Below are 18182 nucleotides of genomic sequence, written 5' to 3' on the forward strand. Positions count from 1 at the left end.
ATGGCCTGATGAGTCCCTGGCAAAAAGCCAGAATCCACAAGTGGGCAGGAGTCTGGGGTCCAAGGCAGGAAGCTGTGAGCCAGTCAGTCCTCACACCAGACCACGGGCAAGGTCCATTCAGGCACAGAACCTAGAGGGGACTCCTCAGGGCATCCAGCTTGTCCTCTTTATTCCACAACTGGGGAAACTGAGGCTTCAGAAGGGAAAGACTTGCCTCCAGCCACTGTGGTCAGGAGACCCACCTAGACTCCCGAGGTGCAGGGTGTGCAGGGCAAAGAGCTTGGGGAGGGAGGTTGAATCGAACTGCCTGGGTTCAAATCCCAGCTCCAGCACTTACTAGCTCTGGGACCCTGGGCAACTTGCTCTGCCACTCTGGGCCTCAGCTCTCTCATCTGTAAAATGTGATCAACCTCCTCATTGGGTCGGTGTAAGGATTAAAGGAGCTAACTGCACAGGGAGGGCCTGGCTCCCAGTACGCTTACCCAGTGTCAGCTGTTCTTATTATATGTCGGGATCCCCCAAACTCAAGCCATGTCAAGAGAGAAGCATGAGCAGGGGAAGGGCAGAGACCTACCCAAAACTCCCTGTCCCACATTGTGCCACACAGTCCTCCTGGCAAGCCTTGGCCCTTTGCATCCCTCTGCAGCGCAAGCTTTGATTTGTCCTTGGATACCTGGCGGACTTGGCAGTAATGGACCATCCATACGGGACAGAGTGCTCTGTCTCAGCCCCAGGGGACAGCGCCACAGCCACACCTGCTCACTATAGTCTCTCTAGGACCTCTAGGACCTCTGATGAACATCTGAATCTACCCCCACGCCTGGGAGCCCCATCTACACGCACTGATGCCCAGAAAGGAACGTTTCCAAAACCAGCAGATGTTGGCAGCCCCTGCCGGGTCCCGGCTTCCAGATCCCTGCCACCTGCCTGCTCTCCCCTCCCCCACCCTCTACTTAACTCTCTTTCTGGGCTGGTACCTCTAGCACCTGCTCCCGGATGCTTGCTCCTGGCCCTCTGGGCTTGTCTTTATGTATTAGCTGCAGCAGAATTTTGGGGCGGGCAGATATCACCATCTTGGAGGCCATCCAAGGAGCTGGTGGCTGAAGCCCTGGGCAAAACCCCCAAGGACAGGAAGCACCATAGGGCCCAGGGCCGAGATGCCTCTGACGCAATTCACAGGCTCTTAAAGGGCCAGGGCCAGGGCCATGTCCGGCCTGGTGCCTAGCGTGGCAGGAGCCTGTAATGTGCACCCACAAGGACAGCAGGCTCACATTCCCCACAGCAGCTCTGGGGCCTCTTCTGGATACAGCATCCTTGCCAGCAGTTGGGGCAGCTGAAGAAAAACACCCCACAGACTTCACAGATGAAGCAGACTCTACAGAAATTCCATCCCCGGCTTCCTGTGACACGGCCACACCAAGGTCGAGACCAACTATGGGGACACTGAATCCTCGGAGGCTCACGTGGCTGCTTATCAGCATCTCCCTTATAATATATTAAGGAAGAGCAAGAGAGATGGGTGCCCAGCGATGCCAGCCAGGCACACTCACCTGGGCAAGGACAGGGTGGCACTGCCAGTACACAGGCAAAGAGACATACCTGCCCAGTGCCTGGGTCAGGTCTCAGAGGTCCCCTATCGCTGGGGGAGGGCCAGGGACATGTAACACCAGGGCACAGACCCCCTGCCTACCCTGTCCAGCTCTTGCCAGTATAGATGGCGTGTGGGCTCTGAAATAATCCTTAGGCCCCTAAACGCTTGGGGAATGCTGAGTGCCCTTCGCTCGACCCAGGAGGGCTGGGAAGGCAGGACAGTAGCCAGAGATCCTTATCACATGAGTAAGAGAGGCTCTGTGTTACAGCTAGGCCGTGGCCACCCCTGGCGGACAGCATCCCGGGCAGGCCACAGGGACCGCGTGGTGTTAGAATCCTGGCTCTGCCATTTCCTGGCTGGGTGACCTTGGGCAGGTGACTTCACTGAGCTGTTTCCTCATCTCTAAAATGTAGGCCTGAGTAAACCGTGTCCCATGGGGATGTTCACAGTTCCTCCTGCACATCTATCTAATCAAGCATTCCATCCAGAGGAGTCACGGAGATGATGCATGTCAAGCACTGCGCACTGAGCAAAGGCACGTCCCACATTATTCGTCAAAGCTCCTGGCCTCTGGCTGGTTCGAGATGCAGCCCTCGTCATCCTCTGGGCTCCTCCCACTCAGTCCCAAGGGTAAGGGCACTCTGAGGGGCACCCACCCAGTCCCGTTGCTTCTCTCTGCCTCTGTGGGAAGCTGGAGAGAATTTGTCCTGTTGCCATATAAGGCCAGGCCCGGGGTCACCTGCCATGCTGCAAAAGCTCAGGGAATGTCAGCTATGTGGGGGGGAGTAGGAGGCACGTGCAGGTCCTGCCCGCTTGAGTACTTCAGAGAACACTCACATCCTTGTACACACGCACACAATGCACAGGTACATGCAATACACACATGGCAGGGACAAACAGGCTGGCTTCAGGCAGTTTACTCAGCCCCTCTGAGTCTTGTTTTCTGTAAAATGGGAATAGACACTCAAGGGATTAGAGTGAGTGCTCCACGAGGTAATTCCCGAAGTAGTCCTGGCATGCTGCCTGGCACATGCCGAGCGCTCAGAAAATGATCACAAAAACTAGAGCGAAACCAAAAAAAAAAAAAAAAGTGCACTTCCACGCAGCTCCCCAAGACCTCCAGGTCCACCCAAGACTCCCTTCTAATTTTACTCCTGACCCTTATAACAACAGTAGCCAAGACTGAGCTGCCCTGCTACCCCCTGGAAGCTTGCCTGGCCCCCGGGTTGGTGGGGAGGCCCTGGAGGGAACTGGGATGTTGGCCCAGAGAAGCCCCCACAGCTGCCAGCCAGGCTGGGCTTGGCCCCAGGCAGCAGCCTCAGAGGTACTCAAGCACACACAGCCAGGGCGTCAAGAAGCCCCATCTTCCAAGGCATTCCTGCTCCCACAGGGCCACTGGGAAACTGTTCCGCCCGGCCCCCCAGAAGCTCTGCTCCAAAGGGGCAGTGAAGCTGCACTCCAAAGAAAGGCAGATCTGGGCTGCCAACCTGGTTCCTTCTAGAATCTACCCACCCAGGATGCCTGGGGGGCTTAGCAGTTGAGTGTCTGCCTTCAGCTCAGGACGTGGTCCCAGGGTCCCAGGATCAAGTCCCACATCGGACTCCCTGCATGGAACCTGTTTCTCCCTCTGCCTGTGTCTCTCATGAATAAATAAATAAAATCTTAAAAAAAAAAAAAAAAAAAAAAGAATCCACCCACCTCGGGAAACTCCTGCTGTGGTCCCAGTCATAGGTGAAGTGGACTCAGACTGTCAAGCAGTGACTCCCTGAGTATGCAAGGACCCCCTGTCTACTCATCACCACTGACTGTCACAGGTACTCGGAACAAAGCAGGGATCGCTACTCCCATTTCAGGCAGGGAAGACTGAGGTTCTGCACATGAAAGGGTCTGACCCGGGCAGAGCAGCCAGTATAGGCTGAGGCTTGTCTCAGACCTTGCCCCTGGGTTTCCACTCCCTGCGTCTTCAAGCACCAAACAAAACCGAAGACAACAATCATGACAGGTATGTGCTTTACATAGATTATCTCCCTGCAAAATCACAGCAACCAAACTACCATTATCTCGAGTGACGTGCCCAAGGTCATAGAGCCAGCGAGCCCCTTCACCCCCACTCGGGACTCCACACTATGTGGGGAGGGGAGTACCCTGACCTCCTGTGGGGTGTGGGGAGCAGGTCAAACTTCTGGTTTGCTCCTGGAGTCCCCTTCCTCTGGTTTGATCCAGCAGCCCGACAGCTGCTTGGATTCCCGTGGCCAGACCCATAGTAGCTTCTGGGCAGGGAGGGAAAGGACACTGGACTGCAAGCTCTGTCACCAGCTTCTGTGTGGCCTTAGCCAGCTGCCTGCCCTCTCTGAGCTTTGGGGTCCCAAGGCAGCGACAGATGGCCCCTCCTCACTCACTTTCTCCAGCCCTAGTGCTGTCCAGGTCAGCCCCTGGGAGCCACAGGCTCTCCCCCTTCTGAGCCATGCCAGTCCACCTCCCAAACAACCCAGAGGCTTACCCCTCCCCATTGCCCTGATTTGCCCCCCCCCCCCCACCAAGGGCAGAACAGGCACGGAAAGTCCCACACATTCTCAGCGACTCTGGTCTGCCTGACTCTGTTGCCACCTCTCCCCCATCTCCAGCTGTCTCTGGCTCAGGGGCCTGCTGGCTGTGGGTGGATTCAGCCAGCTTGGAACCCGCCCTGTTGAGTGGCCCAGGGGGCTGTATGAGGTCAGGGTTGCAGGCTTCTGTCCAGAGGGCAGGAGCAGCCAAGACCAAGGGCGGGCTGGCTGCAGAGTAAACTGGGAGGGAGTCCAGCAGCCCGGACCCCTGAGAGCCCCAGCCACACGTCCATGTGCTCGAGATGGCACCAAGAGGCAGGGTGATGATGGCACAGGGAGGCCGGAGTTTACTTGGAGGGACCCAAGGTCCCCAGAGTCCTGTGTTTGATTCCTACAGCCGGCAGGATGAAATCAGATAGGCTACCGAGTTCCAGACTCTCCAGAAAAATCAAAGAGGGAATCAAGATTGCAGAGCCCTGGCAAGAAGTAGTACTACAAAATACTGCAGTCCATGGACCTACCTCCACACAACTTTGACCATGACTCTGGTGACCGTCACCAGCTCCCAATCTGGGGACTCTGAGCTGGGCTTGGGCCTCGGGTGCCCAGCAGCTGGGGGAGCCAGCAGGCGGAACGCCCAGCCCTGTTTCAGTGGGCAAGCCTCTGCAGCCTGTTTGGAGGGAATCTGGGAGATGTCTACCTTAGGAAATCATTCCAGCACCATCCACAGAAGTCATCGTCCCACCAGGCGTTGGAGCATGCACACTACATGCCTTCCCCTGGTGGGCCCTCATGGTGACCCCGACTTTGTTTGGAGAGTCTTTGCTCAAGACCACAGAGCAGGTACCTGATGGAGGCCAGGCCTGAGCCCTGATTTCACAGATCCCCAAAGCTCGGGCTGTGCTGCCTTTGAGCTTTGGCCAACCTAGGGAGGCCCTGACACTTTTCCTTATCTTCTAGAATTCACTGGTTGTTAAGCAAACGTTCGTGGAGCTCCCATGGTGTGCCTGGCAACGGCAGGATTTCTATAAAGAAAACCCACGAGGTCCAACAAGAAAAGCATCAGGTCTCTCAGAGAACTTTTCCTAAAGGCAGGAGTGAGAAAGAGTTAGTGGGGTGGGCTGGGGTGCACGCTTGGCTCTTCGATGGGGCAGGGAGCGCCTACCTGCAGCCTGGACCCAGCCCCACCTGGACTTCTGGGCCATCTCGGGGCAGCCACCTTGCCTCTCTGGGCCTCCTTCCCCTCCACCGCTGTACTCCCCGGACCGCTCAGAGACCCCGGAGGTCCCTCCCTGAGCCCATCCTGGCAGCTGGTCCCAGGCGGGCTTCCGGGGAGGCCCGGGCCGGCGGCATCAAAGCGCCCGGGCGAGCCCCACCTCCCCAGGCTAAGAGTAACCACTTGCAACCCGAGCCGCGGGAGCCGCGGGAGCCGCGGGAGCCGAGGTAGGTGGAGGGGGTGGCGGGGACGTACCCGGAATCCGAGGCTCGGGGGCAGGGGCCGAGGGAGGGAACTGCGGGGCGCCCAGAGCGGAGGAAGAGGAGGGGGCAGGGGCGCGGGCCCGCGCTTACCCGGTTGATCTCGGCCAGCCTCCGCTCCTGCCGCGCTTTGAGCAAGCCGAACGCCTTCCCTCCTGCAGGAGACAAAGAGGCGGCCCAGGAAGCGGGGGTCCCCCCGGGCCGCGCGCGCAGGTGGGGTGGGGGGGGGCGGGGACCGCGCGGCGACGGCGGCGCCTACCTTGGAACCTGTTGCTGAGCGCGACCGACATGGTGAGCCCGGGCTCCGGCGGGCTCGGGTCCGGCGGCCGCGGCGACGCACGACGAGGAGGACGGGCGCGCGGTCCGGGCTCGGCGGCGTGTGGCGCGGGACGGAGGGCGGAGGGACGGCGCGGGCGGCCGGACACACCCCTCCGCCCCCCCCCCCCCCCCCCCCCCCCGCGGCCCGGCCCGGCCCTCCGCCCGCCGCCCGCCGCCGGCATCAAAGCGCCTATTATGCGGGACGCCGCGCCCGCGCCCGCCCCTCTGCTGGAGGCCGCGGAAAGTGCACGGCGCGGCCCGCGGGGTCCCCCAGACTCGGGGGCGGCCGGTCGGGGCGGCCCCCCGGGTCGGATGCGGGCCCCAGGGCAGCTGTTAGGTTACGGGGCGCCCGGGCGGCGCGCCCTTGCAGAAGGCAGGCCAGCCTCCCCGAACTTTAAATTCTAGAAAGAAAATTACAAGCGTGGCTTGTGGTTGAGCGTCTGCCTTCGGCTCAGGGCGTGATCCCGGGGTCCCAGGATCGAGTCCCACGTCGGGCTCCCTGCGTGGAGGCTGCTTCTCCCTCTGCCTGTGTCTCTGCCTCTCTCTCTCTCCTCTCTGTGTACTCATGAATGAATAAATAAAAATTTTTTAAAAATCTATTTCTTGAGCACTCACTCTGCATCAGGCACTTTGCCAGATCACTACAGGATATAGTTTATGTCACTTAATTCTCAAGACTCTATGAAATAATAAGACTGTGTTCCCGTTTTGCAGAAAAGAAAAGTCAGGCAGCTGAAGCCTGGGGGCACAAGACCACTGGGATGATAGGCCAAGCCTCCAGCTCCTGTGGGAGTGGGGCTCAGGGCACAGGAACCAGGGACAAGTGACCAAGTGACAGGGCCATAATGAAGCTTCCTGTCCAAAGCAGGACGCTTCTGAGAGTGAAGGGTGGCACTGCTAATAATTATGCTGGTGGCCACAGGTACAAATGGGCACTGTCCTGAGCAAATGGCACACCTGGTCACCAGTATGCCCCCCCCCCCCCCCACACACACACACAGAGTGTGTCCCTGGGGATTGGATCTGGAAAGTCCCCTTCCCCACAGACTTACCTTCATCTTGACCCAAGGATAGTGATCCTGGGACTAGCTGGGTGTCTTATTTTTCTGAGGTCGTCCCTGGGGGAGGAAGTGGCCAGGCTGTGTGTGACTTTGGGCAAGACACTCAACTTGAGGCTCAGTGTCCTGACCTGTAGGATGGAGGCAACAGTGCCTCTCACCAAGCAGGGGCTGATAAAACTTGTATGACTTTCAGGGTGGTCTAAGCAGATAGTAAAAGTTTACAGGGGACAAGGGCTTAGGAATAAAAACCCTTGGTTGATGGGAGATGTTCCATCTGGAGGCCAGACCTAAAATGGGGCCCTCGTAACCCGCCTCCTGATCTAGGCTCAGATGGCCTGTTGCCCTGGTCAGTGGCGGTGGCTGGCCCCATCGGCCACTCTGCAGGGCAGAGGCCACCCCACCTTCCAGTGCTCAGCTGCTGGGCTGCATTGCTAGTCAGATGTTTAACAGCGGTCACATTCCACCCAGCACAGCCCCACCTCTGGGGCCAGAGAGCGGCTCTGCACACACCAGGCATGACAGGACCGTATGAGTCACAAGATGTCAAGCCTGAGGTACGTCACCGTGGAATGGAGAAGAGGCCTACTGTGCCCTCCCTGCCCTGCCCCCACCCCGTGTTGGGATGCTGAGGCTGGGCTCAGTCACAGCTTGAGTGGGTGGGGGTTTAATGCCAAGAGCAGGCATCAGAGTGGCTGTGTGCCTCCATCAGCAGAGAAGGTGGGTGTTGGGGAGGAGGGACCCGAGGGGACACAGTCTTCAAAGAACTGCAGTCTCTTTGGCACCACCTATGCCAGACACTGGTCATCAATCTCACTAGCGAGCACCATCCTCCTGCCCCCATCCTCCCTCTCGTACCTACCGAGTCACTTCCTGCATCATTGCTGTCCACATCACACACACACACACACACACACACACACACACACCCCTAACCCCCCATGGCCTTGGCTGTCCGGTTCTCTGTGGAGGGGCATGCCTCCCTCTCCTCTCTGAATGAACTCCCCCGGCAGATCTAGAGAGGGTATGGAGCAGCTCTCACCATATGGCCTTGCACCCAGAGACCTCTGTTATTCAGAATAGGACTGGGGGACCCTGGCCTAAGCTGGGTCTCTCTTGAGAAAAGGTGGAATCAGGACAGTTTCAAGCTGGTCTCTGCATTTGACCCAATGATGGGGTGGGGGTGGGGGGGCATGAACGTCCTCTTCCATCAGGCTCAGGAAAAGCAAAGAAAGCTATTCTGCAGGGAAAAAAGACAGAAGCAAATGCAGAGGGGGAAGGAGAGGCAGAGGCCCAGGGAAGAGGCAGGAGGGAGGGGACAGGAGAGTCCCCCCTCCAGGCTGTCTGGAGGCTTGGCAGTTCTTCCCACCCCAGGATCCTAGGAGACACTCCATGACCTCCCAATGAACCCCTTTTAAATTTAAACAAACTTGAAGGACAGCCCTGGTGGCTCCGTGATTTAGAGCCTGCCTTCCACCCAGGGCCTGATCCTGGGGACCCAGGATCAAGTCCCATGTTGGGCTCCCTGCATGGAGCCTGCTTCTCCCTCTGCCTGTGTCTCTGCTTCTCTCTCTATGTGTCTCTCTTGAATACATAAATAAAATCTTAAAAAAAAAAAACCAATTTGAAAGGGTTTAGACTATGTGGCCAAGAGCCTAGACTGCACACGCTCCATAATCCATCGTACCACAACCTAGGTTCCTGGAATGATCTGCCCCGGCCAGGCCCCCACCCTGTAAACCCGGAGCTATTGCCCACCCTCCTGCCTGGAAGGTTCCCTCTTTCTCCCCACCCTTTAAAGCCAGGCCCAAAGCCCTCTTCTTCTTCCTCTTCCTCCTCCTCGGTGTGCCTTTCTGTGCCGGGGGACATTTGATTTTGAGTTCACTGTTTCCTGCCTGTCTCCAGCCTAAACCAGAAGTCAGCTGAGGGCACCTCACACCCCTCTAGGCTTTGCTTGGCAAACCCCCTGGAGCAGAGGGGAGACAGTGGGTGCCTATGGTCGTAGGTCTCAGCAAAGCCCTCCACATGGGAAGACTGGCAAAGCCAGTGAGCTCTGCTTTTGCCACCTTCCTGCTACTGCAGTGGACCAGGGTGGCTCACCAAACATTCTTCCACCCACTCGCGGGTACCGGGCGTGCGCACCCACATGCCAGAGTAGTGAATCGGCACCCACAGCCGAGGCCTCTGCTGCCAGCCAGCACAAGAGGACCAAAAGCCTGTCACCCAGATAGTAAAGAGGTCCTTTATTTTCACATTAAACAGAAGTGGTCCATGTTGCTGCATGTCCCCCCTGCCTGGGGCAAGAGAAGCCATGGAAGGGGTGCCACCATCGGTCCCAGAGCTGAGGGCCTACTGTCTGCTGGAAGAGGGCCCTGGGAATGGGGAGGGGCTCCGGAGGGAAGGCCAGGAATCCTGGGCAGAGGCTGGCAGGCGGCCTGACCACAGGAGGACTCCCCAGCAAGACAGACTGGCCTCCACACCCAGCAGAGGCCTCCCCGGTGGCAGGTGGGGCCACAGGGTCTCAAGGCCAGTGTCAATCAGTCTAAGGCCATACGGGGGTCATGGAGTCACAAAGAGGAGCTCCCACATGACCCTCAGCCCCCTGACCTAGGTCCCCTCCGGCCCTCAAGGCTCAGCTCTGTGGACAGGCCACAGGCTGAAAGGAGCACCAAGCCCAGGGCAGGCAATTCCCAGGATCCCCAGAGACCAAAGTATTCCACGCCGCTGGTGATAACCGTGCAGCTGTGGGCCATCCTCCCGGCTGGCCAAGTAGGCTGTCCCATGGCCCCAGAAGTCCCTGAGCCTCAGGTTCCACTGCTGAGAACCCTCAGATCTCGGCTGAGGACCTTGCATCTCTTGGACTGCTTGGTCCCTCGGTGGTGTGGAGCTGCCGGGCAATGGGTGAGAAGCTGCAGCAGAACAGGGGGAGGCTCTGGGGCTCTGGCTCTTGCTGAGCCCACCTGGATCTTTGCGGATGTTCCCCCTCAGCCTCTCAGGCACCACACTCTGCCTGGGTCCTTGCTTTCAGGAGCGAGAGTGAGGACTGTAGCGCCAGAGGGTATTTAACATAACCCGAGCATCCAGAGGGCACACAGCACAGCTGGTGCTCGCTAACCAGCTGTGGACTGTCGTGTGTGCATGCACAGAGGAACTTCTATGGGTTTGAGCATTATGCCCACAGGCGTGTCCCCACAAGGTGTACATATGCATATATATGTATGTGTTATTAACACTGGGGTGTGTGTGTTTATGCACCGTAGCATGGGAGTGCCTGCTGATGGTGGTGGGCACCCAGGGGCCACCTGGGTGAACTGTGTACATACATTCACTCCGGCGGGCATGGAGGAGATATGGGCATGGACTTGGGAGGCTATGTGAGCATTATTCAGGGCGGACACACAGCAGCAGACTCTGGTGCATGTGCCTGCATGGGTGCACCTGTGGGATGTGTGTGCATGCCCTGGGCTAGGGCCACAGCCTGCGGGGGTCGGGGGGTGGGGGGGTCTGGGCAGCCCTCACTGCCAGCTGGCACAGCTCTTGGGCAGGCTCTGCAGAATGGCCTCCAGGTTCTGCTTGTCAGCACGGATCTCAGCAAGGTCGTTCTCGAAGCTCTGGATCTGCAGCTCCTGCTGCTCAGACTCCTGCTCCAACAGCCTCAGCTTCCCCTGCAGGGCCCCTGGAGGGCTCAACTGCAGCCTCAGGCGCTCCAGTGCCCACTGGGTCTCGTTCAGGGCCTGCACTGGGGCTTGATGGGTGTCCAGTGACCCTGCAGAGGGACACAGACAGCCTCAGCACAGGCCAGCCCCCCTGCAGGCACAAGACGCCTGGTCAGCCCCCCATCCCTAAGATCCTTGCCAGCCCAAACCATCCAGGATTCTGACTGTCCACAACCTACCAAGAAAGCAAGGGACAGAGGGGGCAGTGTGCCTGGCACACCCCCCTCTCCCCCCTGGATTCACATGTGGACTCTGAAACTTTCCCCTTAGGCAGCACTGGGCAACTGTTCATTTTTGTTGGTGGTATTGCTATTATTGATAAAAGGAAGGCCCTGTGTGAGTCCTGAGCCCATTTCCTAGAGCAGTGCGTGCGCACAAGGTTCCCATGAGTCCTACCGGCTCCAACATACCATGCTGATTTGCCAGGGGCACACATTTACAGATACCACCTGTGCCAAGATGCAGGTAAAAAGCAGCATCTCTGGCATTAGAATGAGGGTGGGGCCAGCAGATATGGCAGGAAGGGCTGCGGACCCAGGGAAGCAGGCAGTGGGGGTCTCATCCTGGCCCAGCACAGATTAACTCTATTTCTTGGAATTAAGTACTTCCCACAGCCTCTCCAAGGGTGAATCATGGTGGTGGGGCCAGGTGCTCACATCTGAACTGGGTGGTGGTGGTGGCGAATCCATGGGCTGTCTTCTGGCCCTCGTCACTTTGTCATTTACAGGTGACATTCAACAGGAAGATGAGGTTCATCCACATGGGAGAGTAGGGGGGATGGGGAAGTACTTTTTTTTTTTTTTAAGATTTTATTATTTGAGAGAGAGAAAGAGAGAGCATGCATGAGCATGAGCAGGGGAGTGGCAGAGGGAGAGGAAGGAGCTCAGCAGGGAGCCTGATGCAGAACTCGATCCCAGGACCCCAGGATCATGACCTGAGCCGAAGGCAGACGCTTAACCACTGAGCCGCCAGGTGCCCCAGGGGAAGTAAGTTCTATGTGGCTTCTAATCCCACAGGATCCCACTGAGCTCAGGGGTCCCCTAGCCCCAAATTTCCTGGGCAACAAAGGTGGGGGTTGGAGGGCAGAAATAGGTAGAGGGGATCTGAGCCCTGCTGGCCTGGGCAGATCCCACTCGCAGCAAAGACATCGGTCCACAGGCAAGTCCAAACTGCCTGGCCTTCGAGCAGGTTCGGGTCCAGGCAGCAGCCGCACTCTACCTGCCCACTGGGGCTCCCAGGCATGGGGCAGGGTCCAGCTGTGTGCTGCTCTCGCCTGCACCCCCAATCGAGCACAGCACCAGGACACATGGATAAATGGCCAAAGCAGTTTACCCTTGCAGAGCGTTTGTCCCGGGCTGGGCACCAGGTCCACAGTGCTCTGGGTCCTTGGCATCGGGGACAGACCAGTCAGTGGCTGCCAGGGGGCACCCTGAATCGGTTAGACCCGCATGTGAACCTCAACTTTTGTACTGACTGCCCATGGGGCCCCAGGCACCTCATGTAAACTCTGTGCCTCAGACTGCCTGTCTGCCAAATGGCAAGAGAACCTGTGTCCTTTTGCCTCTAACGCAGAGAATTCTAGAAGATCATGTGCAGGAACAGCGTTAGTGTGGGCCTGATGTGCAGACACAGCTCAGAACGTGGCGATTCTCTCCCTTGTTGATAACGGTAAGTGAAAATGCGTGCTGTTCTACAGGTGACCCTGAGGATGCGACGCTAAGTGGCAGAAGCTAGTCACAGAAGGACAAATCTTGGGTGTGAGTCCACTGACATGAGGTCCCTGGAATGTGAAGTTCAAAGAGACGGAGGAGAGAATGAGGGACACCAGGGGCCAGGGGAGCAGGGAGTTCATGTCTGATGGGTGCAGAGTGTTTCGGGTTGAGAAGATGAGAAAGTTCCGGAGACAGAGGGTGGGGACGGCTGCACAACAGTGCGAATGTATGTAACGCCCCTGAACCGTATGCTTGAAGATGGTTAAAGAGGCCAATGTTGCATTATGTATTTTACCACCATTTTAAAAAATGCAGGCCTGCTGCCCCCGCACCCTGCTCTGAGGCCTCTGGGCCTTGCTGCACACTGTCCCCTTCATCTGAAATGTCTCCTTGCCGTGGCTCATCTCCATTCTCCCTCCCCCGAGAGCAGCTGCTGCTCGCTGGCTCTTGCCACACAGCGTGGCAAGCACTTTCTAAATTATGCAAGGGTCTACTCCCATTTTACTGATGAGGGGACTGAGGCTCAGAGAGGTGGAGTGGGTTTCCCAAGTGGTTTTCTCACAGCCCAGGATGGGAAAGCATAGACTTGAGTCTTGGTCTGATTCCAAGCCAGCACCTTGATCCTCGACAGCACACTTGCTTCTGTGACATCCATGCTCCTCCGAAACCCTCAAGCACTCAGGGCCAATCTGCTCCTGCTCCTGTGGTACCCGCAATGGTCTGTGTGCTAGGTTTTCTGCGTCCTCCTCCCCCAACCAGACTACTGGCCCTTGGAGGCACATGGTGACCGGCCTGGGGATGCCAGCCCCTCCTTGCTTGGGGTCCTGGGCTTATTACAAATGCTTTTGGCCGAGGATGGGGGACCTTCGTGGCTGAGGGGGAGATCTTCTCTAGGGCTCAGCCTCCCAGAAGTCCTGAAGGTGCTCCAGGGACCCAAGGGTCTCCTTACCCAGCCTGGCGAGCAGCTCCGACAAGACCTTGACATCCTTCTCCAGGGAGGTCCGTGATTCCCAGATCTGCTGCTCCACGGCATTCAGCCTGGCACCCACCTGGGGAGGGAGGAAGGGAAAGCTTGAACAGGGCTCCTGCCAGTTCAGGGGGCCAGGGGGACATGGGAGTGTGTGCGGTGTGTGGGGGGGTCCTTGGCACACATACCTGCCCAGCTGCCTCCAGCTCCTGTCTGCGGTCCCCTGAAGCTAGCACCTGCTGGGAAGCCTGTCGGAGCGTTGTCTGCACCTGGCTGGAGAGCCGGCCTGCCCGCCGGTGCTCCTGCTTGCCCTCCCTGAGCAAGGCCTTGGCGAGCTGTGGGGGCGGGCGGCAGTGGGGGGCAGCAGAGGGTGAGTGGAGTAAAGAGCAGGTAAAGAGCACTCAAGGCCATCATGCCAAGCAGGCACCAGTTTGTGCCCTGCACCATACATTCATTCCACAAACATGTACTAGATGCTGGCCAGACACACAAAGCTAGCGGGGGACCAGAGGGATGCACCTGGATTAGACCTTGGCCCCAACTAAACAACAAGGACCTAGAAGTTTGGGGGAATAAAGCCAAATAGACCTAGGTGAGAGCCCTGGCGATGCATTAACGAAACCCGGCTGATCCTCAGGGTACTCACCTGTCCCATGGGGATAATAGTGACACCTATTTCTTGGGGGATCAACAGGGTCACTTGCATGATACTCCAGGGCTCAGAGCCTGGGATCCACTGAGCCCTTAGTAAGTGTGGAGCATTCAGCATTGTCTATGCAGAAGGGCGCAGGGCTGTAGGGACCACGTTTCACCTACAGAAGGGCAGCTCTTATAGGACAGTCCTCCCACAGGCCCAGGAGCAGGGACATCACTGTGGTCACCTCCATGGCCCTGACCTTAGCACTGTCCTTGGCCAACGTCTCGGCTTCCTGGCCCTTCTTCTTGGCACTGGCGGAGACAGACGCTGCATTTCCCAGCATCCTCTCTGCCTGCTTGGTCTTCTTTTTCAAGTCTGTGAGAAGCCTGCCCCTGACCGAGCCTGCCTTCCTCCCCAGCGTGGCCGGGTCCTTGGGCTGAGGAAACTGCCGCTTCATTCCTGCAAACCCGGGGGAGGCTGTGTCAGCAAGGCGGGCTTGTGCCTCAAGAGCCTGCCCGGCAGCCACGGCCAGACACCCAACCAGCCTCAGGCCTGCAGACGATGTGAGTGGAGGTTCTAGATGCAAGAGAGCTACCTTCTGAGGCTTGTTTGGGAAATAAACAAATAATGAGCAAGATGTACTGCTCAGTGATTTTTATTTCATTTTATTTATTTATTTGAGAGAGAGAGAGAGTACTGGATCTGTGGGGAGGGGCACAGGGAGAGGAAGAAACAGACTCCCCCCTGAGCAGGGAGCCCAACATGGGACTCGATTCCAGGGCCCTGAGATCATGACCCAAACCAAAGGCAGACACCAACCAACTGAGCCACCCAGGTGTCCCCTGCTCAATGAATTTAAAGATTCATAGTATATTATGATGTTTATTAAAATCTCGAGATTACATGGTGGTCAATGGCTGGGCCAGGGGTGGGAATGGATGGGGAGCCACAGCGCGGCACTCAGTGAATCCATTCAGCCCTTTGTTTCTATGACCACTTATTCCTATAAGGGCTTTGGGGCAGCTTACAGTGATAGGTAAGTCAACAACTTGACCATTAAAATAAAAAAACTAAGGGCCACGTGCAACTGGGGGGATAAGGAAGGAAGGGAGGAAGAAGTGCCAGAAAATTAGGATAATGATATTGCAGGCATTGAATGCTCTACTTACCTCTGAGCTTCCTAGCAGCCAAGATAAAAAGGGAAAGTATTATGATTTGCATAGGTTTTCTTACCTAAAAAGAAGTAGCTTGTCTCTGTAAAGAAGACTTTTGCCCTTTCGTTCAGATAAAATTCAAGGGAAATCAGGAGTACTGATTATAGCCAATTTTTAAAATGAATCAAACCTTCTAAGGCAGAATGTCACATAATTTTCTATGAAGATAATCTGGAAATTAGATTTGTTTCTTGTGTACAAAATTGGCATTTCTTAAAATGCAATCCTTGGAGTCCTAACTCTAAGCGTCAGGAGGAAATGTCAATCAAGTTTAAATAAAGAGAACCAGGTTTCCCTATTGCAGGACTTCTCAGGGCCTTTACTACCCTAGGGTGCGCACTGTGTGGCCTCGAGAGGGCACTATAATAGCGACATTTCCTAAACTGATCTGAACACAAACCCACTGTTGGCACAGCATGCCCACATTCCCCCAGAGGGCAGAGGTCCGTGGTGGGACTCACATCTCTTAGGGACAGCAGATGGAGTTGGGGAGGAAAGCCATAGAGCCACTAGGACCACAGAGCCTGACTCCGGATCTGGGCTAAGGGCCCAGGGCCACACCCTGGGGAAGGCTGCTCCATATTTTGCTCAGTCAATTTTCCTTGCATCCTGAATACCAATTGAGCACAGGCCAAGTGTTGGTGAAAGGAGGTGTTTCTGAAAGGGGGCAGGAACGGGGAAAAGAGCCCGGGTTAGCGGGTTGAGATGAGTCCTTTTGTGGATCGTGGTACTGCACCAGGGAGGCCAATGTCCATGCAGTATGTATGTCTGACAATGAGAAGGTGATGCCTCATGAGCTAGTGAGCACGCATCACTGGAGGCAGCCCAGCAGAAGGCGGGTGTGGGGGGCAGCATATGGTTTTAGCAACCCTTAAAAATATTTTATGTTCTAAAGTCCTAATATTCTACCACTAGTATCACTGAATTTACATTTTCCTAAACACGACTCAGAGGCAAGTGCACACAGCCATGCCTTCCCCATGAGAAGCCCCCTGACCCATGGGTGACTGGGACTTCAGACCGCAGAGGGACAGAGAACAGGAGGCACCGACCAGCTTGCCCTCTGCCCCAGAGGGCAGGGGTCCATGGTGGGACCCACATCTCTCAGGGGCAGCGAATGGAGTTGGGGAGGAAAGCCATAGATCCACTAGGGCCACAGAGTCTGACTCCTGATCTCAGACCCCAAGAGGCCTCTGGGGCTGAGCGTGCTCCTGCCTTACCCAGTTCACTGGCACCGAGATAAAGGGTGAGGGGTCTTCTGTCTGCAGCAAAGAGGACATCAGACAAGCCTATTCCGTAGGGGGACGCGGAGCTGGAGGACCCTAACATGGGACGGTTTCCATTTGGCACACCGCTGACCCTGGGGAGTTATCAATCCCTCTCCTGGGTCTACACATCTATAAAATGGGACCACTTAGCCTCATTTTCCTACAGCTCAGAGGAGACCTGGATTGGCATCAACCCCCCCCTTTTTTTAAAAATATTTTATTTATTTATAAATAAATTAAATAAATAAATAAATAAATAAAATAAACCCACACCCCCTTCTAAAGAGAGCTCTGCCTCCTTTCCTATTGCCCCAGCTGAACACCAGACTGTGGCAGCCCTTGTACCGGTTGGACAGGACCCCTGGCAGGGGAAGACTAGACCAGGGACAGACGGTCGACGGCATCAGAATCTCTTCCGGCCCTGACGGTTTTGTGTGGTCTGATGACTGATGGCCACGTGGGAGGGTACCCGTGAGTGGTGTTTGAAGGAAAGACAAGCAGCCCTGGGAGAGGTCCTGGCTGGGAGGAATGGGCTGTTTGGCTTATGCCCACACAGCTGGACTTTTGTCGCCTTCTTGTCCCCAGAGCCAAGCTGCTAGGGCTGAGGCAGGAGTCCAGGTGGCTGTCACGGACATTTGGGCATCAAGACGCCCAGGGCTCAGCAAGGATCATGTGTACCTTCCAGATCAGCCAGCAGGGTCCTGGCTCCCATGACAGTCACTGTGGCGGCCTGGACAGACGAGGAAGCCCGGGTCAGGGCAGCTCTGGCCTCCTGGCGTAGCTGGAGAGAGAGGAGAGAGGCTGGGCAGGGGGTTACAGGTGGGAGACACTGGAGGGATAGAAAGAACTCTCCCTGGTCTTTGCCCTCTCCTCTCCCAAACCTGTCCCCTACCCCAGGACACCCTCAGGGCAGCCCCCACCAAGAGCCCACCTGCATGAGGGGCTGGGTCTTGTGCAGCATAGCCTGGGCAGTGGCCTGGAGGGCCCAGGCAGCCTCGGTGACCACCCGCTCTCTGGATGTGACCGTCTTCTCCAAGGCCTGAACTTTCAGGTCCAGGGCCCCAGCCTGGGACTTCTGGGGCTGCAGGGAGATGGCAGGCTCAGGCAGGACCTGGTAGGAAGGTTGTGGGGCAGACCCTCCAGTGGGTGAGAGGCAGCCTGGGGATGGGAATGGGGGGCACTGCATGTGGACCCCAGGAAGCAGGGGGGCCAGGGTGGGGATACCAGGCAGGGGAACCTGTCTCTACTCCAGCTCTACTAGTTACTAGAAGTGAGGCCTCCCTGACCTGTACTTCCTTCCCCAGGCCCACAGTCTCAGTGGAAACCCTGGGGCCCGATGTGCCTCCACATTTAGAACTTTCCTGACTCGAGAGAAGCAGACTGTGCAAGTACTGCCCATCCTCTGGCACCTTCGGCGGCAACTGGGGCCACGCTCAGGGTCAACCCCTTTAACACCTGCATAGTACTCTTCGTGTTCAGGAGCAGGGAAGCGAAGACCCCAAATAAACAGCTTCGGGTTGGTCAAGTTTTGCCCCAAATGCATTTGTAGAAGCTTAATCTCATCCTTAAAGTGCAGTTTCTGAGTTGTGGGATTTCAGGATTACGATGGAGCTGATTTATTCAGAGGGCCGACCAGCGGTACGCCCACCTTGCCCATTACTTATGAATCGTCTCCCGGCCCC

General features: G+C 56.9%; 2 protein-coding genes and 1 long non-coding RNA gene across 8 annotated transcripts in view; 1 reads left to right on the plus strand and 2 right to left on the minus strand.

Annotated features, from left to right (window-relative positions):
* Positions 1-6006, minus strand: part of AIF1L (allograft inflammatory factor 1 like) — a 22055-nt gene extending 16049 nt beyond the window's left edge. For 2 of the 5 annotated variants that reach the window (XM_038549011.1, XM_038549010.1), the window contains exons 1-2: positions 5870-6006; positions 5704-5765 (exon numbers count right to left, since the gene is read on the minus strand). In XM_038549011.1, the coding sequence (XP_038404939.1) occupies positions 5704-5765; positions 5870-5900 (93 nt within the window). In that variant the 5' untranslated portion in view covers positions 5901-6006. Of the gene's footprint in view, positions 1-977; positions 1127-4655; positions 5175-5703; positions 5766-5869 lie in introns of those variants that run through there. The other 3 variants (XM_038549014.1, XM_038549013.1, XM_038549009.1) reach the window with 3 other exon arrangements.
* Positions 4322-12558, plus strand: LOC119873356. Its single transcript, XR_005364893.1, has 3 exons — positions 4322-4977; positions 5095-5577; positions 12275-12558. It is a non-coding gene; the product is annotated as an uncharacterized LOC119873356 (long non-coding RNA).
* Positions 9209-18182, minus strand: part of LAMC3 (laminin subunit gamma 3) — a 58729-nt gene continuing 49755 nt past the window's right edge. The window contains exons 23-28 of one of the 2 annotated variants that reach the window (XM_038549008.1): positions 17432-17581; positions 17179-17281; positions 14278-14477; positions 13570-13716; positions 13364-13463; positions 9209-10752 (exon numbers count right to left, since the gene is read on the minus strand). In XM_038549008.1, coding sequence (XP_038404936.1) covers positions 10502-10752; positions 13364-13463; positions 13570-13716; positions 14278-14477; positions 17179-17281; positions 17432-17581 — 951 coding nt within the window. In that variant the 3' untranslated portion in view covers positions 9209-10501. Of the gene's footprint in view, positions 10753-13363; positions 13464-13569; positions 13717-14277; positions 14478-17178; positions 17282-17431; positions 17612-18182 lie in introns of both variants that reach the window. The other variant, XM_038549007.1, reaches the window with a different exon arrangement.

The sequence above is a fragment of the Canis lupus genome, chromosome 9, assembly GCF_011100685.1.
Source record: "Canis lupus familiaris isolate Mischka breed German Shepherd chromosome 9, alternate assembly UU_Cfam_GSD_1.0, whole genome shotgun sequence".
NCBI classification, from domain to species: Eukaryota; Metazoa; Chordata; class Mammalia; order Carnivora; family Canidae; genus Canis; species Canis lupus.